At 43.6% G+C, this 24,648-nt stretch overlaps 1 protein-coding gene across 3 annotated transcripts in view; it reads right to left on the bottom strand.

Moving 5' to 3' along the window:
• Positions 1–350: 350 nt before the first annotated feature.
• ANKS6 (ankyrin repeat and sterile alpha motif domain containing 6) overlaps positions 351–24,648 on the bottom strand; it is a 40,615-nt gene continuing 16,317 nt past the window's right edge. For all 3 annotated transcript variants that reach the window (XM_053249480.1, XM_053249481.1, XM_053249482.1), the window contains exons 7-16: positions 23,384–23,588; positions 18,145–18,194; positions 17,807–18,010; positions 15,857–16,022; positions 12,954–13,120; positions 8,793–8,982; positions 6,932–6,999; positions 5,592–5,708; positions 2,433–2,526; positions 351–1,016 (exon numbers count right to left, since the gene is read on the bottom strand). In XM_053249480.1, the coding sequence (XP_053105455.1) occupies positions 970–1,016; positions 2,433–2,526; positions 5,592–5,708; positions 6,932–6,999; positions 8,793–8,982; positions 12,954–13,120; positions 15,857–16,022; positions 17,807–18,010; positions 18,145–18,194; positions 23,384–23,588 (1,308 nt within the window). In that variant the 3' untranslated portion in view covers positions 351–969. The remainder of the gene's footprint in view (positions 1,017–2,432; positions 2,527–5,591; positions 5,709–6,931; positions 7,000–8,792; positions 8,983–12,953; positions 13,121–15,856; positions 16,023–17,806; positions 18,011–18,144; positions 18,195–23,383; positions 23,589–24,648) is intronic.

The raw sequence follows: 24,648 nt of genomic DNA, 5'->3' as shown, positions 1-24,648 counted from the left end.
TAGAGGGCCAGTGTTGTCAAGGATGGGCCAGGGTCAGATACCAGATCAGACAGAACAGAAACTGATATGGTTGAGGTTGGGTCCCTAGTTGAGGTTGAAGTCAGCTGACCATATGCAGGATAGAGGTTGGACTTCAGCTTATCCCTAGACTGATTATGGTCAGCTGGCAGAATTCAGACCAGCACTGCAGCCTATAAAGTGTCCATGACTCACAGAGCCTAACCTCCCTGGCTTGCTGAGGGACCAGAGCACTAGTGCTGCAGAAGGCAAGATGCCAGAGAATAGCTGCTGAAAGCCCACATGAGGTCTTTACCCTCAAACATTAACCTTCCAGTCATGAATGCAACAAACTGGTTACAAATGATGTTTTCTTTAATTAGAAAAATCTTATTTGAACATTGCCATCATCAATACAAATTGTATTTGCTACATAATGTACAATATACTTTAGGAACAATTCAGCAGCATGATAATATGCCTCAGTGCACTTGCCTCATTCTCACAAAACCACTGAGGTTATTGTTGTTTTTAATATATTCCTTCATTTGTTTCTTCATCATGATATGCATAGTCCATTCACAGGTTAACTATGCATAGACTTCAATAAGCTGCAAACTACTGTGCCTTCTTCCTCAATGCAGTGCTTCCGGCCTGTGCCAGCACAGGTCCAATGAGATCTTCATTTCTGACTCCTAGGAAATTTTGCTTGCACTTTGATTATAGTTCACTCTAGACTGTGTTCCACAGTCTCCAAACCGACAAACTATCTAAATGTGTAATTAAATTCAGCTCTTTGAACAGCTTCATTAAAACCAAGTTTTCTTTGCAGAATGAAGGACATGACATTGTTTATACAGCCTCTTTCCTGTACTTTCTGTAGTGGGTTGCTTCATGCCTTTTCTTCAGGATACTTGGATTCAATAATCTCTGCTCCACAATTCAGAACACTAGGACATCTTGGTTCAAAACCTACCTCTTGGTAGGAGAAGGTTCCTGTGGTCTTGCCCAGCATCCAGCTACAAACAAAAAAGACATTTTTCATGATTTGTTCTAGACAAAAAGTGCTAGGGCAATTCAAAATGACTACTTATTTGGGTAATAAAAGAGGTAAATAAGAAACCAATCTAATCACACAATGTATTTTCCCAGGAGTGGAGCTACCAGTGGTCACCTGTGTTCCAAACACACGGGCTGCTAGGAAGGCTGCCAAGGACTCCTGAGCCATCACTCCTCCTTCCTCTCCTCACTTGCAGCGGCATCTCCTACTGCTGCTGTCACTGCCGCCCACCACCCCTTGCGTAGAAAGAGGGAAGCCCTCTCTGGAGAAAGGAAACAAAGCCTCCCTGCTTCTGAGCAGCCCCTGAGCAAACTGGGAATGGAGGGCATGCGTGCACCCTGTGTTGGCATCAGGGTGCATGTATGCCCTCCATTCCCAGTTGGCTCAGAAGCAGCTGCTCCTTCTGAGCAGCCATGAGCCTCTGGCAAGGGGCAAGGGGAGGTGCATGCTGCAGGGGGGGCTGGATACAGCTCTCCTCTGCCCTTGCTATACCACTGTATTGCCCCACCTAATAAAAAGGAGAAGAATCAGGACTAAGTGTCTTTTGTGCCTCAACTCTTTTGAGGCTTCGTAAACAGGGATGCCAAAGATTCCCCTTGTACCTTTAAATTTGTTGTAGTATCAGGACTGGAAATGTGGCAGACTCACTGCATCTCTTGCCAATTTTTCCCTTATCCCTTCCAGTCTCTATTTATCCACTACTTGGTGTATGGAACACTTGGAGTTCTGTTCACTGAAAGAAGCAGCAGATGGGATGGGCAAAAAGACTAGGGAAAGAATGGTTGGGAGAAGCCATGCCTTCCTGATACCATGGAAAATTTAAAGGTGCAGGAGAAATGTTCAATTACAGTCTAGTATCCTATCCATAAATAAGTGGAATGGATTCCCACAGCCATTTTTCCATGTCCATTCTGCATCTTGGAATGTGATCAAACATGTCTTCAGCTCCATTGAACATTGAAGTATTGGAATGACATTTGCAACACATATTTAAATCGCAATTCTACTCATCAATTTTGAATACCAGCTTGACCTCCACACCTGTTTTCAAGAGGGACAGGAAAGCTATACACACAGCACAATGCAGTATCTCCCCTGAGGACTAAGAAGTTTGAATGAAAGGTGGCCTGTACATCCAGGACAATGTTCTGAATCCCAACTTGCCCCTGCACCCATTTCACAAGGGTCAGTAAATACATAACATAATGCAGTACCTTTCTTGAAGAATTAGAATGGAATGAAAGTTGGTATAAACAGTATGTTCAGGACACAATTATATTCAAATCCAAGATCCACCCCTGGTCAAGAGAGTCAGGAATAAGCAAGGCACTGCAAATACTGCATTATTAGTAGCAAATAAGCCTCCTCTACTTACACTGAAGTTTTCCAGGGCTGGTATTGCTAACGCTGCTTTCGAAGGAAGAGTGGAAGTTGTGTATGGTCTCCTGTAAAATTTTTCTCTCTCGTCCCTGTTGAAAAACATGGTTAAGAAGCAAATGCACAGTCAAAAGTTAAAGCTATTAATACCATCATCAGTGACAAACACACTTTAGCTTGCATCTTTAGGAATGTACTCTAGTGCCCCATGATGTCAAGAAAGGACTGTCAGAGTGGCTGATATTGATATCAATTGAGTAAGCTGGTTCATTCCAGTCTGTTTGTGGCACATACTCTGGTTCAAAGTTGTACAAATTTGTGACCCATCAAGCTGAATGCAGTCCAGCAAACCACCAACAATTTGGTAAGAAAGCAGGATATCTATTCTGAAGATTAATATGTAAATACACAAATTAAATAAATGCATCCTGCTAGGAGCTTCACAACCTAATCCAGCACTAATCAGGCAGCAAAAAAGGAGGTTTACTAAGCCCGTGGCAGATTGTTATGCATGCCAGGTAAGTTGTGTTTGGCTTTTGAGGGGTCACAAGTTGTTTCCATCTAATGTAATGGAAAAGGAGTACAAGAAGTGTCTCAAAAATTTATTTATTTTTATTGTCAAATTCCTATACAGCCTTTCATTAAAACAATCTCAAGGCGGTTCACACAAAAGTTAAAACAAGACTACAAAAATTATACAATTAAAATATTAGCTAGAATATAAAAATACAGATTTGATTAAAAAATTAAAAACAAGCACAATATAACCTATTTATTTGTGCTGAGATGGGAATCTGCACTTCCAGGACATAGGAATGGTATGACCTTTGTGGTATGACTTATCTTAATCAAGGTGATCAGTGTCTTGGGTTCAACTGCTACATGCAAAATAGATCATATTACTGATTCAACAATACAGATTATTGATACTTTAGTTCTGACAACTCATGGGAACATAGGAAGCTGCCGTATACTGAATCAAACCATCTAGTTCAGTACTGTCTTCACAGACTGGCAGCAGCTTCTCCAAGGCTGCGGGTAGGAATCTCTCTCAGCCTATCTTGGAGATGCTAGGGAGGGAACTTAGAACCTTCTATTCTTCCCAGAACAGCCCCTTCTGCATAGGCGTAACTATAAGGGGGGGCAGGGGGGCACGTGCCCCAGGCACCACTTGGCAGGGGGCGCCAAAAAGTACCCCCGCCAATTTGCCGGAATTTTTTTTATTTTTTTATATATTTTTTTATTTTTGATTTTTTTGCAGAGCAGTCCCCCTCCCCCGGTCCCGGAGCGCGCCCCCCCCCATTGGCATTGCTCATCCAGCACTGGGCACCGTGGCATCTTCGTAGTCCAAGTCTCTGACTCTCACTCCCCAGCGCGCCCCGCCGCCCCGCCACCAGTCGCGCATGCGTTGAGAGGAGGACACGCACCAGAGCAAACTTCCTGAACAACTCCCTCTTCTGAACAACTTCCTGAACACCCGAACCAGTTCCCCTTTTTGCTCATTCAAGTCCTTCCTCCCCTATAATCTAACCACGTTTTTACTGAAAAAGTTCAGGGAGGGGGAGATGGGGGGATGTGGAACCTTGGGTTCCACATCCCCCCATCTCTCCCTTCCTGGACTTTTTCACTATGTAATGCAAGCTAATTTAATTATATGTCATCATCAAAATGGATTAGCTGTTTCAGCCCATCAGGAAAGTCTAAACCTCCACCGATTTAATTAACCAGACTGAAAATCAGATGAACAGAGAATGTTTTAATGAAAGGTGGTATATAAACTTAACAATAAGTAAAACTATCATTAGGAGCAATTAGCGATTACTTAAACATTGGTGCTGCCAAGCAATTTGTAAATAAAACTAGAAGCCCTTTGAAAATAAGCTGGAATTAATTGTAGGTTGGGCAGGGGGTGAAAGTATATACTTCTAAACATTTATTGTTAAATTTATATACCACCTTTCATTAAAAACAACCCCAAAGTGGTTTGGTTTTAGTCATGGATTTTAATTTTAATTGCTCTTTTTGTCAATGTGATGAAGATTAGTTAAATCTGAGTGGTCTTAGGCAACCAATGTTGCATCTGAAATGCCATTTCATTTTTTATTGTCATAAATACTCTCCAACCAATTTAAATAGCAAAGGTGTATATTATCGCTTTATTCAATTGCAGGGAATCTCAAAAAAGCAGGATTTGCAACTAAGGCAGTGCATATCTTCTCTAAAATGGCCCTTTTATAGTTTTTCTAACTTTGAAATCGTAACATAAAACAAAGCATAAATGCATGAATGCTTCCCCCTCCATTTGAAACCTTTTCTGGTGTAAATAGCATGCGGTTTTGGAAAAGGGGAGTCTTTCTTTAACAGCGGGAGAATAAGGAGTCTTTAGCACTATCACCCTAGTCCCTCGAATTACTTTGGAGTCCTTGGTTTTCATTTTGTTAAAATACAGTCACTCACAAGGGAAAGTCAGGAACAGAACCAGGGCGTGAGGGAGGGGCATCATAATCATAATAATCATCATTGCATCATAATTCTGATGTTTGAGATACAAGCCAACTTCACAGGGTTGTTGTGAGGAAAAACCTAAGTATGTAGTGCATTTTGAAATTGTTGGTAATTTTTGTAATTTTTTAAAATTTTAAAATAAAAGTTTTCTGAAACATGTGTGTCAGTCAGATGTATGTGGGGGGGGGGCGGCGGTGGGGACGTGGTGGGGGGGGGGGGCACAATTTCAGTGCTTGCCCCGGGCGCCGTTTTCCCTAGTTACGCCTCTGCCCTTCCTCTAAGATGAATAACGTACAGTGATCACACCTCATGGTGGCAGGCCTCTGAATATCACAGCCGCACCATAGGATGAACCCACGGAAAAGGAAAAGAATAAATATAATGTCTAAATTGGACACCCAAGGCTCTAAACCAGGGGCTGTGATAGGTCAGGTCAGTGTTTAGAAATCACCAGCTAGCCCACTGGAATCTGCACATTTCTGACAAACATAGGCTCTGTCCCTGGGAACAAAAGATTTGTGCAATCGCTGAACACCACCATGATGGGATGATATGACACCACAGTACTTTCTTTCTATTGGATATTGAAAAATATGTGCTTAAAGTGAAAAAACAGCATCCAGTGCTTGTTTTGAAAATGGAAGATAAATACCTTTCCTGCATTCAGTTCAGAAATAGCTGCCAGAATTTGTTGTCTAGAGCCATCAGTTTTGATTCCCAGTTCCTTTAAATCACCATCCGTAAGAGTGAGGAAAGCTTCCATGTCCACCTGTGAAACAGAAATCCATGAGGTCATTCACACAATCAAAAACTGTGTTCTACTCGGGTTTGGGAGCTGTGTGCGCTCCCGATTTTTGGTTGTGTGGAAGCAAGGTAGGAGGAAAACCTGGGTAGCTTTTCCTCCTACCTCACTTCCACACAAGCACTTCTACCCAGGTTTTCCTCTTGCTTGCCCAGAACAAAAAACTGGGAGTACACATGGCTCCGAAACCCAGGTAGAACAGAGTTTTTGACTGTGTAAATGACCTCAGGGTCTGATGAACTGTCACTGCTACCACTTTCTTGTTTGTCTGACCTGCTGGAGACCTAAGCCCTATTCAGACATTACACTGTGAGCCCTTTCTCATGAGTAGTGAGAAAGGGCAAGAGGGCTAGCAGGGAGGAAGCCTTAAAAAGCTTACCTCTCCGCAGACAACCGAGGGCTCCTTCTAGACTTGCTCTCTACAACTAGCTCTCCTAACCTCGTTTAGGGAGGTGGCTCCAGAGGTGGAAAAATACATCAAAAGAATGTCCAAACGGCTCATCAGTTAGACAACTTTCTAATTTTGTTTCCAAGGTTTGCATTAATAGATCACAATTACAGCACACTTGGCTGGCAAAATAACATAATAGCTATTTTTCTAAAGGATCTTTGTTTACATCATGGGAGAATATGCTTCATTGAACACCAAACTGTTATTCCATTTGAGATCAAAGGCACAAAGCAACATGCCTAAAGCTTTTGTGCTTACATTTTTGGGGCACTGACCTGGGAAAAAACTGTATATATTCTTCCTTTGTGACCATGAAAGATCAATTACATTCAAAAGAACTCACTCAAGCACATGAATGTACTCCCTTATATATGTTTTGTAAAGATTGGTCTCGGAAAATTCTCTTCCTTGTTATGTGCTAATACCGTGGCATTCTAAGGAAAGTTGGACCAGACATATATATACCAACACCCCCTCCCACAGATCTATTATCTATTATAACTAGACCTAATTACTTCATGTTCACCATTTAAAACAATATAAAATGAAAATTCTAAAAATATTTAAATAAAAAATTGAAAAGTCCAGATGTTACTGTTCTGAGATCCTAATTGTGTGCAAAGCAAGACAGGGGGCGGGGGGATATAGGTGACTTAACAACTGTACACTATCCAAACTTCAGCAGATTCATACATAAAATAAACAAAAAAGCAGAGCAAAAGTTTAAACAAAACTTTACCTCTTGTTCTTCAAAAATAGGCTGATACTTCTCAAGTGAGAGTTTTTTAAGGATACCTGTGAGTTCATCTTTAGATAAAAAACAAATAATTTTAAATGTTGTTTTAATAGTGTAGAATTGTTGTACATATGTTTATTGACACATGTTTTTAAGCTAATCTTGCAAAGAGAGAAAGAACACAGGAAGAAGCCTGACCAATAATTTCTCTTTCAGCCTGCATCTCAGCATCATATTAACCTTTGAAATGTTCAACTATGCACACACACAATTAACTGGGCAATGCAGAGTATATGGGTCTTGGGCTTGTCCTTTATTTTACATGCACATGATACCAATTCAGAAGTGTTTACAGAAATGTTAGGGTAGCCCAAGGATCACTAAAGACCTCCAGCACCATAACATATGCCCCCCCACCCAAACCAGCTCTTCAGAGTATATAACAACAACACTGACAATAAAATTCTGGCATCCCAGGTCCTTGGGAAGGACTCGATGTCTGGATAAAACAAACCAGTCAATAACACCTGTCTGACTGTGTAAAATAATAATAATAATGCGATTTCTATACCGCCTTTCCAAAAATGGCTCAGGGTGGTTTACACAGAGAAATAACGAACACATAAGATGGAACCCTGTCCCCAAAGGGCTCACATTCTAAAAAGAAACATAAGATAGACACCAGCAACAGTCGCTGGAAGTACTGTGCTGGGGGTGGATAGGGCCAGTTACTCTCCCCCTGCTAAATAAAGAGAACATATACACATTAGAGGACAGTAAGGTGTCATTGTTTGGAGCCAGTGAGGGAGTTGCTCTCCTGTCAAACTCCAGTACACTACCACAATTGCTTTTGAGCCACTACAGGCCTTTGAGAGGGAAAGATAGAAACAGAGGAATCAGTCATATAGCATTTGAGACACTGTTGTCTTCTCCTCTGCCACCTCTTTGCTAGATGGGAACCTGCTACTGGGCAGCTTCATCATCGTTGTCTGGTGTAGAATATAAGGATATACAGGGACACTGACCTCTAGCTACTACTTGTTCTAACAAACAGAGGAAATGAGATACCCTAATAGTCAGGGTAGTATGTTATGATGTCCTGAGTTACTTAAAGAATCTTGACACTTTACAGCAACTGAGAATAAGCTATGATTGATAGGATCATGTGCTGCAGCTGTACTGGACTACATAATTTCAAACCACACATCTGAATGCAATCCAATATTTTAAAAATATCCTATATAAAACTAGAACATCAGGAATAAGGGTTAGGGTTAGTTAACGCAATAAGTAATGCAATCCAGCAAGAGCTGAATGGATGAGGGATAATAGATTGAAGTACTTATTGTGTGGGGTGAGGACTCAGGAGAGAACTTCAATCTGTAACTACACTGGCATGGCTACCAATATGTATCTGGGCAAGATACAAAGTGTTGGTTATAACCTATAAAGCCATGAATAGCTCGCACCCAGGGTATTCAAAAGAACACCTTCTATGGTATGAGCCCCGTTGCCCATTGAGATCATCTGGGGAGATCCGTCTGCAGTTGCCACTAGTTTATCCGGTGGCTACTCAGGGACAGGTTTTCTCCATTGCCACCCTGAGGCGCTGTAGCACACTCTCTGCAGAAATAAGAGCCTCCCCATCTTTGACAGCTTTTAAAAGGGCTGTGAAAACACATTTATTCATTAAGGCGTTTAATTAGATTTATAGAATATGTTATGGTTTTAATTTTTGTTTTAATTTATGTTATTTTATTGTAACTGCCTGGAGACGTGAGTTTGGGGCAGTATCTAAATATGCTAAATAAACAAACCAACAAACCATGAGATCCTGCTGATTGCGAAGCCCAGCACTACGTACCTTCATCGGTCAGAGTTCCGCTGCTGGAGCCACCACTACTTTTTCCTTGCCTGTGAGAGGAGGAAAGAGAGGACTCTGCACTTTGAACCTTGGGCGATGGGGATGGTGAAGGAGATGGCGTGAGAGTCGGAGATGTGCTTTTAGAAGTTGAAGAGTTCTCAGACGGAGGCTTTTTGTTCACATCCAACTTCTGTTTTAGTGAACAACACAAATACAGAAACGTTCCTGTTACTAAAACCTACCATATCAATCTTTTTTAAAAAAATGCTTCATGAAGTATTTGAGCACGTCTTGGATATTTTTATCTCCTTATATAAGTAGGCTCGATGATAATTAAAATAACCTCACTGATGAAAATCTATTTGGCAATTGGCTATACTGAAAGAGAATTGGGTGATTCATATGCCTGGAATATAGTCTTCAATCATTATAAAAAAGAAGGAATGCTGTACTTGTGTACACCTTTCTGAGAGAATGCCCACAAGCCTCACCCTTGCACTGATGTGCTCAGAAGCCCACCCTCTGTACTTCATACAAACACTGTACTCATGCTCAGATGCTTCTCATGATCAGAATGCTGGTGCACAGCATCCCTGATTTTTTAGAATGCCTGAAGAGGACTCTAGTTGCAACCTCTGAAAGAAAAGTTAAGTAGGGATGTGCATGAATTGATTTTTTCAATTCGATCTGTGCCTGAATCGAATCACCCGTGATTTGTTTTGTGACTGAATCTGTCCCCCCAAATCACCCCAGATTCAATTTGGATTCGATTTAGATTTGGATCAATTTGGACCACTTATAAAGATCCTAGGGGCACCATATTTGGGTGGTGGATAGGTCCCCGTGGGTGCAATCTACCACCTATATTTCAATGCAGTGGTGCACTTGGTTGATTTTTAATGATTTTTTTTAGTTTTCACTTATTTTGTATATTTCCGCCATGGGGATTAATAGGGATTCAAAGTCGACCTATCCTAACCCTAACATGGATCCTCAGTTTTAATTTTTTTTAAAGTAAAAAAAAGGCTAAGCTCTAGTCCTTGTAGAAGAGGAGTTATAGAGCAAAATGTGCGGTCACTATTTTTCAAGTGTTTGGATTCTTTGGTGTATACTAACCTTTCTCCATAATGAATCCCTAGGAGGATTCATTGCACACCTTCATTTCTTCTGTTCATTTTGACTGCCAACTGTCAACTGCCATGTGTCAACCACACACACACACACACACACACACACACACACACACACACACACGGATACTCATTTTATTTTTTTAGGCATTTTTGAGGTGTTTAGACTCTTTGGTGTGTAATGAATCCTCATAGGGATTTATTATGTGGCATCATAATGGCATCATCTCATACTGTGCAGGAGACGGCTATAGTAAACCCCTCCTGTATTATACCAAAGACAACCACAGGGCTCTGTTGTTGCCAGGAGTCGACACCATCTCAATGGCACACTTTACCTTTAGCTTTATTTTTTCTACTGCATCTCTAGTCTTTGTTCTTGTATCTTCATTCAAGTCCAAGTGTGCAGTGGCTTTCCAACATTAGTTGGAATGGAGGACTATCTTTTAAAAAACCCTCTTCTAAACCACTGACCCATTGCATTCAGCAAAGCTGCATGGTGGTATTTAATTATACAAGGTACTGCCAACTCTCCCTGCTTTGTTTGTTGTTGTAAAGCTTTAGCTTTTGGGGGGCAGAGGGAATGTGATTTATAATTGGCCCCTGTTCTTGAACACCAGCAAGGCCCAAATTAGGAGTGACATTAATCACATCCTTTGTTGTTTAATGCTTTTTTCCTTTGTAAAATAGCAGCCAGGAGAACAAAATCAGGAGAGTGATTGAGTCAAGGGATGTTTGTTTTAACCCTGTGCATCTGCAACAGAGGTCCTGATCCAGACTGAAGGTCGCTGTTGCAAATATTTATCCCTGGAGGGAAGCTGCCACTGGTGTCAATGGCAGGTTCCCACCCAGGACAAATAGCAACTGTGGGAAAGGGGAGTATGTGGATTGGAACCATAGAGAAAGGCAAGGGTTGCAGGTTTGCTCCACTTACCAGGATCTAATCAGGCTGCTATTCCACAAAGAAAAATATGCTTGTGCTCAGCATCACACTTAGTTTGGCCCTAAGGCAATTAACCAAAACGCAGTACAGCAGGCAAAGTAAATCTGCTGCTTGTCATGCCAGGCAGAGCTCTAAGAGGTCTATGAGGTCGGATCTAGATGTTACACTTGATCTGGGACTGTCACCAAAAGATCAGCCCCATATCAGGTTTTCCTCTACTTCTTCCCCTAACATTAAAGCATCTTACTGACATTGTGATATCACACTGTGTATTTCTCTGCTTCTACTCCACAGCATTGGCTGCCACTATTAGAGACAAGGAAAGAACATGTAGAAATGTGTCTAAATGTTACATGGGCAGCGAGTACAATGTCTAACTCCATCTTCATATGGCCCAAGTCAGAAGGATGCTTCACCCTGCAGAACCTTTTACTCCTTTGTCATTTGAGCTACTCATCTCCCTAGCAAGGACTGATTATGGAGCCATATTTTTTCCCCTGAAGGGTAAAAAATGGTTTGAGGGGCACCCCTCCCCACTACAATCTAGGGGTGTGCACAGGCTATTTGGTATGTTTCGGTCCAAATTCAGTCCAAATTTGGACCAAACCGTGGCAAAGCAAACCGGTTTGGTTGAACTGATCGGCTGGGCCGGTAGGTTCGACGAAACAGTTTGAACTGATTCGAATCAGTTCACAATTGAACTGCTCGAACTGGCCTGGTTCTCAGCAATCTAGTTTGCAAGCAAACCAGCTCTGCACATCCATACTACAATCTTTTGTGTCAGAGCTGCTCTGGAAAGGAAAACATTGATACAATGGATTATTATGCATAGTTCACCTTTTAGGAAATGGCAGTTAGTCCTGAAAAAGGCACTGCAATAGTTTGTTTTATAACTGCTTCCCTCATAAACACAAATTAATCTTAGGAAGATTTAACTGGGATTTTATTCAGAACAACATCATTTTCTCCTTCTTCTTTCCCTCCCTTTTCTTTCTGACTCCACATCCACACTCTCTACTGGATCTCCACTAGGACAAATGTCCAAACACCAAAACACAAAAGCTCATTACATAGAATGCAATATGGTTATATTTATGAACCCAGGGTGCGACCCAGCATATAAGTAAAATCCCATTTCAATGGGCACTGTGTTTGCTAGACCCAGAAGTGCTCTAACCCCTGGACCTTGGGGCCCCAGTTTGTGGCTTCCAAGGTCCAGGGGGGCCTCCAAATGGCCAGGTGGACCTCTGGCAGCCACCCCACACCCACCCTGCTGCACCTCTGGGTTTAAAAAAAAATTTTTCAGCCAACGCACGGTCGATGAGTGGCTGCCGAGGTGTGGCTGCCGGGGGGTGAGCCCAGCAGTTCTTCTTGCCCCCACCCCAGTGGCAGCCGGAGCAATGCTGAGCCTCTCCATTCGGCCCAGCGTCTCCCAGGTGCGGGGTGGCTGCCGGAGGTCCACCTGGCCATTTGGAGGCCCCCCTGGACCTTGGAAGCTGCTGCCACTCATCGCTTCCACCACCGCCAGTGGGGAGAAGGACTGCCTCGCTCACCCCCCGGCAGCCTCCCCTCGACCACGCGGCGGCTGAAAATTTTTTTAAAACCACCAAAACGGAGGTTCGGCACAGCAAGAGTTCCCCCAAAAGTAGGTTTTGGGGGGCCTTGTGACATGGGGGGGGGGCTCACAGTGGGGGCTGTCCAGGCACCAAAACTGCCTAGGTGCATCCCTGACTAGACTGCAGCCTTGTTTGGTACCTTGAGGTTACTATTGACAATCAGTTTTATTAGAAGGCTAAAACTCAAGGTAGTGGATTCTACTTCCTTTCCCACTTAAAAAATTCAAATATGTTTTTAATAATTTCCTTGAATGTTTTTGAAGTGGGAAAGCAAATAGGATCTAATAGCTTGAGTTTTAACATTCTAAGCAATTGATATTTGTCTTTTGCCTACAGGCCTTGGATCAGCAACTTACTTCAGTACTCCAGTAATATATTTCCATGTTGTGTGACTGATTTTAGTACACATGAGGCATGATTCACTACTTCCATTTTCAGTTTCCTAGCTAACAAAAATAATAAACTCAAAAACCTTTAGAATGTGTCCATTGCCAATGGCTGGTGTACTTTCCATCTCTGGAAGAGAGGATGGAGCTGAGCCTACTGGAGTTTGCTGTTGGTTGGGTTTCTGCTCAGGGATACCAGCTGCCTTTTTCCTTTGAGCTGCAATTTGAGACAAAACACTATCTGCGCTGCCACCTTAACAAAAACAAAAAAACTCATCAAGTTAAGATACAATATTCAAATATGTAACAATTTTATTTTTCTAGAACATAAGAACAGCCCTGCTGGATCCGGTCCAAGGCCTATCTAGTCCAGCATCCTGTTTCCACAGTGACCCACCAGATGCCCCTGAAAAGCCCACAGGAAAAATGTGAGGGCACGCCCTCTTTCCTGCTGTTACTTCTCTGCAACAGGAATTCATAGACATCTTGCCTCTGAGGCTGGAAGTGGCCCACAACCACCAGACTAGTAGCAATTTATAGTCCTGTCCTCCATGAATTTGTCTAAGCCCCTTTTACTGCCATCCAAGCTACCACATTCCATGGCAGAGAATTCCATAGATTAATTATGTGCTGTGTGAAAAAGTACTACTTCTTGTCAGTCCTAAATTTCCTGACCTTCAGTTCCATCGAATGACCCCAGGTTCTAGTGTTGTGAGAGAAGGAGAAAAATTTTTCTCTGTCCATTCTCTCTACTCCATGCATCATTTACACACCTCAATCATGTCCCCCCATAGTCACCTCTTTTCCAAACTAAAAAGCCCCAGCTGCTGTAACTTTGCCTCAAAAGGAAAGTGTTCCAGGCCCCTGATCATCTTGGTTGTCCTCTTCTGCACCTTTTCAAGTTCGACAATGTCCTCCTTAAGATTTGGTTATCAGAACTGTATGCAGTACTCCATATGTAGCAGCACCATAGAGTTATATAAGGGCATTATAGTATTAGCATTTTTATTTTCAATCCCCTTCCTAATGATCCCTAGCATGGAATTGGCCTTTTTCACAGCTGCTGTACACTGAGTTGACTTTCAACAAGCTGTCCACCACAACCCCAAGATCTCTCTCCTGGTCAGTCACTGGCAGCTCGGACCCCATTAGTGTATATGTGAAGTTGGGGGCGCGGCGGGTGTTGCCCCAATATGCATCACATTACACTTGCTTACAATGAACTGCATTTGCCATTTTGTCGCCCATTCTCCCAGTTTGAGGAGATCCTTTTGGAGCTCCTCACAATGTTTTGAATTCTACTACCCTAAATAGTTTAGTGTCATCTGCAAATTTGGTCACTTCACTGCTTACCTCAACTTCTAGGTCATTTATGAACAATAGAGTACTAGTCCCAGCACAGATCCCTGGGGGACCCACTTCTTACTTCTCCCCATTGTGAAAACTGTCCATTTATTCCTACCCCGTTTCCTGTCCTTAAACCAGTTACCAGTACTAAATTAAATAAGAACCCAACTACATTTCAACATGTTTTTAAGAAACATTAAAATCTACTGTTTATAATAGAAGTCTTTTTTTTAATCTGAGAGATCTTTTTTACTTCATATTATATTGGAAGCTTGGCTCATATGAGGAGTCAATCATGAACTCAGGTGTGTGTGTGTGAGAGAGAGCGAGAGAGCGAGAGAGCGCTCTGCCATTGTAAGGCTATGCATGCCTACTATTAGTCTGTCAAAACTAAGCATTATTTGTGGGGTTGAGTAAAAGGTGGAATCAGTACAGCACAGAGGGATGACCCCATAAGATCTAGGAATACTGAGGATGGTTGGTTGGCTTCATTAGTCAGAATGTCATCCACTGGTAGGTCTAGTTTGGGGAGGCACCCTTGAAATGAACTAAGTACAAATGTTCATTCATTCACTTACTTACTGTCCCAAACTCACATTTCTGGGTGGTTTACAACAATCAGAACACAAGTCACAAAAGTAATTGAAACATTAAAAAGAGTTTTAAAACCACAATTCTATAAATCTACTTAAAAGTTTGGGTGAATAAATATGCCTTTTAAAAAGCTGCCAGAGATGGGGAGCCTCTTATTTCGGCAGGAAGCACATTCCAAAGCCTTGGAGCAGCAACAGAGAAGAACCATTCCTAAGTAGGCACCAGATGAGCTGGTGGCAACTGCGGATGATCTCAATGAGTAGCGAAGCTCATAGTGGAGATGAATATATGTGCATGTAAGGCACGTTAGCCTCAAATTTGTGAAAACAATTTGTAAGTTAGAGAGAATAGTGGCCCTCCCTCCAAATAAGATAAGTCAAAGCATGTTACCTGTAATTGCAGAATGGATAATCTCTGAGCCAGGTCTCACAATCAGTGAGACCCGGTTTGGAGAGCTAAGCAGGGAGAGTGGGCTAAACCCGCTCTCCCCATACAAGAGAAGGGCGGGAGCCGGCTCCGATTGCCGGCTCCGTGACAGAGCCAGCGGGAGCTGGAGAGTTCAGGGGCCGTGTGGCCCCTGAAAACTCCAGTATGCCCTGTGCGAGTGCGCAGGGCATACTGGAGAGACCCTCGGAGCTGGGCGGAGGCTTTTCGCCTCCCCTCCTCTACTCGTGAGTAGCCATGGTGCGTCTACACGTGAGTCACGCCGCGGCTTCTCATGATCAGAAAAACCGGGTTTGCGGAACACTAGCTCCGCAAACCCGGTTTAAGGGGAGGGGTACTTAGGTGGGTTAACCACCGGGAGGCAACCGGGCTTGGCTGCGAGCCCGGTGGCTCCCACGATCATCCGAAATTGGGCTAGGCTTCCCTAGCCCGATTTTGGATGATCGTGGGAATAGCCTCTGTTTTAAAATCAGTTTATTGATTGATTTATCAGTAGCTGTGTCAGATAAAATATTACTATTCATTATAGCTAGACTATCTATCTATCTATCTATCTATCTATCTATCTATCTATCTATCTATCTATCTATCTATCAAAGCGCACCTGATTTATTATGCATTTCTCCACCATGCCTGTTAACTCCTGCAATGCTATTGGCTCCACCAGAAGAATGGGGGGAATGGTTGAAATTGTTTGAACTCGAAGGAGTAGGAGGTCTTCTTGCAAAGGTTGACAATTTAATGGGTCTAGTACCTCTACTTAACGATGCCTGAAAAGAGAGAGAATTGTTAACTTCTCTAAATGATTTTAGACACAGCTTTAACTAAAATAATGTTTGCAAAACAAAGCTACCTGAGCTAAATTCACCGCAATGTACATTCAGGCAGGCAGGCCTTCATTAAAATAAGAGGAATGATAATGCACAGAAATAAGTGTCATAGTATATTAATGTAATCTAATAGTAAATTAATGTAATCTAATTGCCTCATCTTTCAGAACTTGGGTGATATTTGAGAGCCGATATAGTCTGGTAGATACAATTTTTTATTTAGACCATGAAGATTCAAATCCCTAGTCAGTCACTCAGTTCCCTGGGTAGCATTTAGTAATAACTGAACCTTACACTTGCCTCAAATTGTAACCGGACTGCCAAGAGCAGCGTCATCTGCAAACACTAAAACAAATGCTTTTTTTCAAAGAGATCTCAACTGGTTTTTTTCTTTGTTTGTTGCACACATGAATTCTTGCACTGCCCTTGAAAATTATAATGCAGGAAGGAGGCAACAGTGGGAATCAGTAGTAATGCCATCTACCAGATATGTGGTGATCGCCTCCGGAGAGGTGGCACCTCTTGCTACAGTGCAGCTCCTGCAATTTCTGCTGCCCTGAGTGCAACTGGAGCCTGATTCCTGTAAGTGATGAAGGTTCCCTATAGGGCAAAATTTCAGGGATGGGGGAATTGGTTGATTTGGAGATTGGCAAGACAGTAAACTGTTTAACTCATTTGTTGTTCATGAGGTAAGGGGTTCCTCCCACCCCCCATCCCATCCCCACAGTTGGAAGTTTTCATTTTCCTAAAAGCTAGACTCATACGATTTGCTTTTGTAAAGATTATTTTTACATGGTAGATGCCTTGCTCTTGGGGTACATGTGAGAAGATCATGCAAGCACATAAGCACTCATAATACTCTCAGAATAAATTGTGAGCAGAAGACAATTTCCAGGGGCAAGGGAGTTCATTTCAAAATGCATTCACATACTGCAAGCCAAGCAAATTTGGACCACAAGCCAGTAATTATTGAACTTCAACAGTTTAGACAAGTAGCTTAGCCCACACTGTGGGCTTGTATGGATAAAATGTGATAATCCCATATTTGCTGGCCTGAGCTTCATGAAGGGATTTAAATGTGATAAATCAATCAACATTTTCCATAGTAAAATGCTGGGTTTTAGGCACCTGAAGAGGAAAGGTGAAGTAGAAGATGTTGTGACTGTCTTGAGGGAGTATTCTTCAAGCTGAGAAATTTTCCACTTTTTGTTTAAGGCCTCCTCCCAACTGAGTTCTATTAGCGCTTCCTACCTGCTTGTCTGTCAACTGCTCTCCACAAATGTTCTGCTCCATTTAGTTCTATTGGGACAGTTTGGGTTTTTTTGGCCTCTTTAGGTTTTTTTATTCTTCAGATTTTTGTGAAACTGACGTAACTGTGGGTAACCCCAAGTCTTTTGGTACCTCCCTCTCACCCACAGGTGATTTCATTATGCATCCATAAGGATAAGCATTCATAAGGACAATATTTCCAGTGCTTTCAAAAACAGATGATAAACTCCATCTGATTTATTTCTTTGTCCTTCTTGTTTTCTGGAGCTAACAAGACAAAGTTATACATTTAATTAATCAAATGTATAATATTTTGTTTTACAGTGTGCTGTATAACTTTAAAAGGTCCTTTGGTTTAAGAGAAACAAAACAGCATGTTTTAATAACCCAGACTTATGAGTTACTAAAAATCAAATCAACCCCTACACAATACAACTTTAATGTCAATCTCTTACTTTATCTGAACTTCCACTGCCATTACTGTCATGACTGGTAGATCTGTGTGGAAGGCCTAGTCTCGTTTGCTCTCTGCTGCCATCTTGGTTTGTTTGTATCCTGTCAGAATTCCACAGCTCAAAACGTGAAGGAGGCAGGAAAGGTGGAATCACAGCTTTCAGTTTGTCATTAGGCAGTCTTGTAAATGGAGCTCCACTTCTTAACTGACCAAGAGAAAACAGGAAAGGCGGGGTGGGGGACCTTCTGACACTGGCAGCATGGAAAATAAAGTAATTACATGCAAAATAACAATGATAATCTATTAAGCACCTCGTGCATCAGCAGTAGTCTAACTTACCACTGTTGTCAATAATTCATCATCCTTTCCTGCCTTTGTGGTGCCTATACCTGGAAAAAAAATATATTTTAAAACTACCAAATAATCCATGCAAAATTTATCCTAGAGATTATATGCTTTCATCACTTCTCCTAGGAATACAACACAAACACACACATAAACACATGCCAACATAATAGCACTTACAATAGCAATAGCACTTACATTTATATACCGCTCTATAGCCGGAGCTCTCTAAGCGGTTTACAATGATTTTAGCATATTGCCCCCAACATTCTGGGTACTCATTTTACCGACCTCGGAAGGATGGAAGGCTGAGTCAACCTTGAGCCCCTGGTCAGGATCGAACTTGTAACCTTCTGGTTACAGGGCGGCAGTTTTACCACATAAGAAACCCAGATTCTGCTGCTCATTCAAACTCAGTTCCTGCTAATGAAACCTTCAAAGTTGTTTATTTATTTATTGCCTTCTTATATACTGCCTCCTCCAAAGACTCTTGGTGGTGAACAACAGAAATACCAACAACAATCAATTAATTTTTTTTTCTTAAAGTGCAAACGCCTGGCGAAACAGGTGGGTCTTAAGAAGGGCCTTAAAAGCAGCCAGGAATGGGGCTGGACGAATCTGGCCGGGAGGAAGATATATAGCCTGAGATATGCTTAGATCTATGCCCTGAGGTGGCAAATCTGTGCTAGGGATATACCACTTCAGAAAGTAGGTGAGGACTCACTTGATGAACGATCCTTCATATTAAAAAAACCCTCCTCCATATAGAAAGCTAGCATGGTGGGGAAAAGGTGAATTTTTCTCCTTGACATACTAGATTTCTAAGTGAAGGAAATATTTTATATGGAAGAGGATTCCATTGTGTGAGTTTTCACTTTCAGTCTGAAGTGGTACAGTCAAAACCCAAATGCATCATCAGGGCCACAACACCCACTAGGCAAACTAGGCAGTTGCCTAGGGTGCCAAGCAGGGAGGGGCGCCGATGGTCTGGGTTACATGTGTCACCTGTGACCCATGTCAGCACCCCCTGCTCTTGCAGGCAGTTGCATGCACTTGCCGTTGTTAGAGTAGACAGGCGACTGAGCAGGCACTCCCCATTCTTGGTGACCGCCCACCACTCCTGCTGCTGGCCTGCGGCAGTGGCAACACATTATAATGACATTGCTGTGTTGCATGGTGATATCATCATAATGCATTGCAGCAGTACAGAGTGGCAGGCAGAGGCAGCAAAGTGAACAAATGGGCACCCACCCAAAAGGAGGTGCCCACCCACTGGCTCCCCCCACAGCTTCCACCCACTGCTCCTGCTGCCAGCTGCTTCTGCCACGGCACATTATAACGCCAGCCAGCCTACCACAATCATATGACATTGCCGCATCGCATGGCGACATCATTATAACGTGCTGCAGCAGGCTGGCCAGCCAGTATTATCATGCACCGCAGGAGAAGCAGCTAGCAGTGGGAGCAGCAGGTGGAGGCAGCAAGGTGAGTTAGTGGGTGTCTGCCTGCCCAGAGGTGCCCACAGGCAAAGGGAGTGACTTAAAACAATGACAGACATGGGCTGACATCCTTACTAATGAAGTGTGTAAGTAGGGCACACAGCCGCACCTCTCCCACATCCTCCTGAACTCACACTGTTGTGCAAGAGGGCTAAGAGTCCAGAGTGCTCCTGTGCTCCAGAAGCACTTAGTAAGATCAGAAACATGTCGGGAAAGGTCAGCAACTTGTTTCAAATTTTACTAAGTGCTTCCAGATTGTGGGCAGCACAACAGACTCTTAGCCCTCTGTGCAAGTGCAGGAGGACGGGGGAGTTGCGTGAGGGGTGCTGTTGCATGCCTGCACACCCTACTTACATATGCACATCCTGAGTCAGGATGTCAGCCCTGGACTTTAAAAAGTTACCACAAGGTTTCTGAGCATTTTCAGTTCAGGAACAATACTATGGAGTTCTTCTCATGATCAGTGAGAAGAGCTCCAGGGTGCAGGGGCGTATCTAGGGTGGGGCAGGCAGGGCACGTGCCCCGGGCGCCACTTGAAGGGGGGTGCCATTTCTTAAAATTAAAAAAATGGCCACCAAAAACAAAATGGCCACCATGCATGCTCAAATGGCTTCTAAGAAGCCCTAGGCCCTGCCAGGCCTCACAGAGGCCATTTGAGCATGCATTGCAGCTTCCAAAATGGCCACCAAGCCGATCTTTGCAGGCCCGCACAGGCCCGAAAATCAGCCCGGGGCGGGCTGTGGCAGTGAATTAAAAGGCCAGCGGGGGGAGGGGGAATGGTGAGTTTGTCTTTGAATCAGTGTGAAATCCTTAATATAAGGCCCACTGGGAGTTTCTTGCTCTCTTTCTCTCATTTTAACTGTCTTTCTGCAATACTAGAATATATTCCAAGTGGTGACACAGTTTACTCTGCATATCCTTTGATTATTTTCAGATTATCTGGGAAAAGTCAAATTCTCCATTTATTTTTAAAACTTATGTAATAGTGATGCTACAATGCAGAGTAGAGAATCAGACAGGCACTTCTGTTTAGTTTTCCAAGTATACTTCCACATAGTATTTGGGTATTTCATGAGACCCAACAAACTGAAATTTGTAGTTTCCCAGCATTTTTTGGTCTGGCTACGTCCACTGCTAAATAGTTTTTGAAATATTAAAAGATTAACGAGCTTGACTTGTATTTTTGAGCTGATATTATGGTAAAGTTATCTGAAAGATGGGTGTCAGATGTTTGGACAGGGGGCGCAATTTCAATGCTTGCCCTAGGCACTATTTTCCCTAGAGTCACCTCTGCCAGGGCGGTCTGCGGTAGTGGTGTGCCCGAACCGGTCCGGCGGCCATTCCAAAGAATGGCCGAACTGCCGGACCGGTCCGGCCCTGCCTGGTCCGGGTCCGGGTGGGGGGGGGTATGCTTTTAAGGGCGGGGAGGGCTTGCTTAGCCCTCCCGCCTCCTTGCCCCCGCCAGCGCCCGTATTTTCTAGTATAGGGGCGCTGGAAACCAGCCGCCCCCCCCCCCCCGCCGCGGCGAAAGAACTACCCATGCCAGCCCTCCCTCCCTCCCAGCTAGCTGCCCGCCCGCCCGCCCGCTGCTCACCTGCTCACCGGATAGTAAACGAGAGGAGCTCCGGCACAGAGCTCCTCTCGTTTGGAAGGCCTCCAGCAGAATGGTGTTTTGCGCGCGCCGCAAAGCATGCCGTTCGCCGGAGGCTCGGTCTACCCGCCGGGAAAGGGCCGGGTAGACCGGGCCTCCGATCGCTGGGTAGACCGGGCCTCCGGCGATCGGAGGCCCGGTCTACCCAGCGATCGGAGGCCCGGTCTACCCGGCCCTTTCCCGGCGGGTAGACCGAGCCTCCGGTGAACGGCATGCTTTGCGGCGCACGCAAAACACCATTCTGCCGGAGGCCTTCCAAACGAGAGGAGCTCTGTGCCGGAGCTCCTCTCGTTTACTATCCGGTGAGCGGGTGAGCAGCGGGCGGGCGGGCAGCTAGCTGGGAGGGAGGGAGGGCTGGCATGGGGAGTTCTTTCGCCGCCGCCGCCGCGGGGGGGGGCCGCTGGTTTCCAGCGCCCCTATAATAGAAAATACGGGCGCTGGTGGGGGCAAGGAGGCGGGAGGGCTAAGCAAGCCCTCCCCGCCCTAAAAACAAGGCCCCCCTTTGGTGCCGGTCCGGACTTCTCCGGACCATGCACATCACTAGTCTGCGGGGAGAGAGGGTTATACTTACCCTCCCCGCAGATGATCGTCCTTGCTTCCCTGGGTGGTCGGATCAGATGACCGGCAGCTGTTCCCTGGAGCTACGAGGGTCAGAGTGCCAGGACACGCCACCGCACGTTGCCCTGGCCTCTGAAGCCCCAATAATGCACCATGTGAGTATGCGGTGCATTATTGGGATCCCACCCCACCCCTGAGTGTGCCAGCCACAACTGCAAGCAGCTACAGCTGACACATGAGCAAATAAATGAGGTTAAGGGAGCGCGCGCTCCCTTAACCTCATTTTTAAGGGCTTCTGGGATCGGGCCCAATCCCAGCGGTTCACACAGACGTGCAAAACTGGGCTGGGCTCCCTTAGCCCAGTTTTGCACACACATATGAACAGCCTCTATGTATTTCCTGTGTAGAAAGCATGTGTATAGGAAAATACATGCAGACCACATCAACACATATTACAACTTCATCTACATATATTTCATACATGTATATGCATTGAAAAGATGTGATTGGCAATAGAGGATCAATGCACAGTTTTCATGCTTTTCCCTACAAAGAAGTGCTTTCTGCATTGGAAATGTTAATTATTTGAACCAGCCTTTCATCATTCATATTTTTGTACGTCCACTGCGTACATCAGGGGAGGCTCGTCTGTGGCTACTTCATGTCGTTTGGTGGCCACCCAGGGACGAGCCTTCTCTGTTGTCGCCCCAAGACTTTGGAACGCGCTTCCCGTGGGAATAAGAGTCTCCCCATCTCTAGCGGCTTTTAAAAAGTGTCTAAAGTGTCTAAAAGTGTCTAAAAATGGTATTTTAAAGAAAGCATTTGAAAACCCACCTCTTCACCCAAGCTTTTTCTGTTCTTTAAATTTTAAGGTTTTAATTCATGGTTGATTTTTAAATTGTTAAATTGTTTTAAGTTTTTGTATATATTTTAACTTGTTTTATACTATTGTTAACCGCCCAGAGACGAAGGTTTGGGGGCGGTGTACAAATGTAATAAATAATAAATAAATAAAATAAAGACTTATTTTTTTACCCAGGCCTTTTAGCTTTTTAACTTTTTAGCTTTTAACTTTTTAACGTTTATTATCTGTTATAAACTGTTTTTAGTATTTGTTGTGAACTGCCCTGAGACCTTGGGTTAGGGTGGTATAAAAATGTGCTAAATAAATAAATATTTTCCCTTTTTTGTGCTCAATTATAGCTAGGATTCAATGTTTTCAAATAATAAAAGTTGAAAAATCTCAAGTAATTACTTGTCTGTAGAAATCTGGGGGGAAACAGACTAGGTAATAAAATTAAATTTAGCTACACTGTGATTGAATTTGTTCCCTGAATAACAAACAAAAAACCCCAACCAATCTCATATTTTAAAGATTTTCACTAAAATATCATTAACATGACACCATCTTTTTGACTGCAAAATTTTCCTAGATGTTTGCATGTTTGTATATCTGTACATCTGTACCCTGAATATCTGTGTGGGTGGTATATCCACAGGTGTATGTACATCAAATAGTTTTTACCATTAGCCTTGCTCTTTGTTGCCCAAGCTATTGTGACATCGTGATTTCCAGGGATATCACTTTGTAAAGTAGCTTTCATTGTACAATCAAATGGTGATTTTGACTCTTCTGGAAAAGACATAGCTGGATTGATGGAGAATCCATGATTTAAAGTTTGGGTCAACTTCAGTTTACGAAATCTATTAGACATTCTGCTCCACCATGACTAGAAAAGAACACATAATCATTATTACTTTTAGAAAGATAATTAAGTATACTGATGATGATAAATCACTGGCAAAATTATGTAAAAATATTATAAGTTAATTAAAAACAATAACCCACCCAAAGCCCTGGGCACATGCTTTTGAGCTGTTTTGTAAATCTAACGGCAGAGCTATTTATTCAGTCCTTTCAGTCTAACTATTTATTCAGCCCTTTCCTTGCTCATGTGGAAGAAGACCAAGAGCAAGGAAGCAGAAAGAATAAACCATTACAATGGCACAAGAGCACAGTCTTATTTGGGGAGTGCCGATGGCAGTCATCAGTTTAACAACAGCTCGGTCTTGTCTATGCCTGAGCAAGTTGCTCAGACTGAGAACCTTCACCAGCCAGCAGCTTTATCGGACCCAGTGGAATCTTATTGGCCCATTGTGTCAACTGAGCTTTGCTGAGTTGGTAACTGCAATATCACCCTTGTCCACCCACAGCGGTGGTGCTGCAGTACAGCAGAGAGAGTGTCAGCATTTTCCTTCTCCAGCAACTAAGCTGCCGAGGAGGTGGAGAGGTAAAGCATTTGGGTCCTGCTGCTGAATTCCCTTCTTCAAGAGCCATAATGCCTTACACAGATGTTGCTGTACCTGGAAGGAAGGAAGAGAGTACACCTGGCACAGCTATTTCTGGAGCCATGACTGCTACAGCCTGGGGAAAACATAGGCTCAGGGGTGTAGCTATAATTGAATAAAGGGGTTCAAAGAACCCAGGGGGAGGCAGCTCCTGAGGGCCCTTCAGCTCCACCCCTTCCTATTTTCATCATTATCTCCCTTACTTTGAGGGGCCGCCAGGGAGAGAGGGAAACACAGGCCCCCTCTCCCCGAGCTACAGCCCTGGATAGGCTCATTACCAGGATGAGCAGTGAGCCTGGTGGGAGAAGATGAAGGAGCTGGGTGCATTATTAATCCACTTCCCTCCAGTCTGAGACTGTCCCTGTGGCCCTGCTGGCACTTTGGACCCTGACAATTCATGACCATGTTCTCCCTGCAAGTTCAGTTTTGATAATTACTTAG

Source organism: Hemicordylus capensis, chromosome 4 (genome assembly GCF_027244095.1).
Source record: "Hemicordylus capensis ecotype Gifberg chromosome 4, rHemCap1.1.pri, whole genome shotgun sequence".
NCBI classification, from domain to species: domain Eukaryota; kingdom Metazoa; phylum Chordata; class Lepidosauria; order Squamata; family Cordylidae; genus Hemicordylus; species Hemicordylus capensis.
The sequence above is the reverse complement of the archived record's forward strand: the minus strand, read 5'-3'. Positions and strand labels throughout refer to the sequence as shown.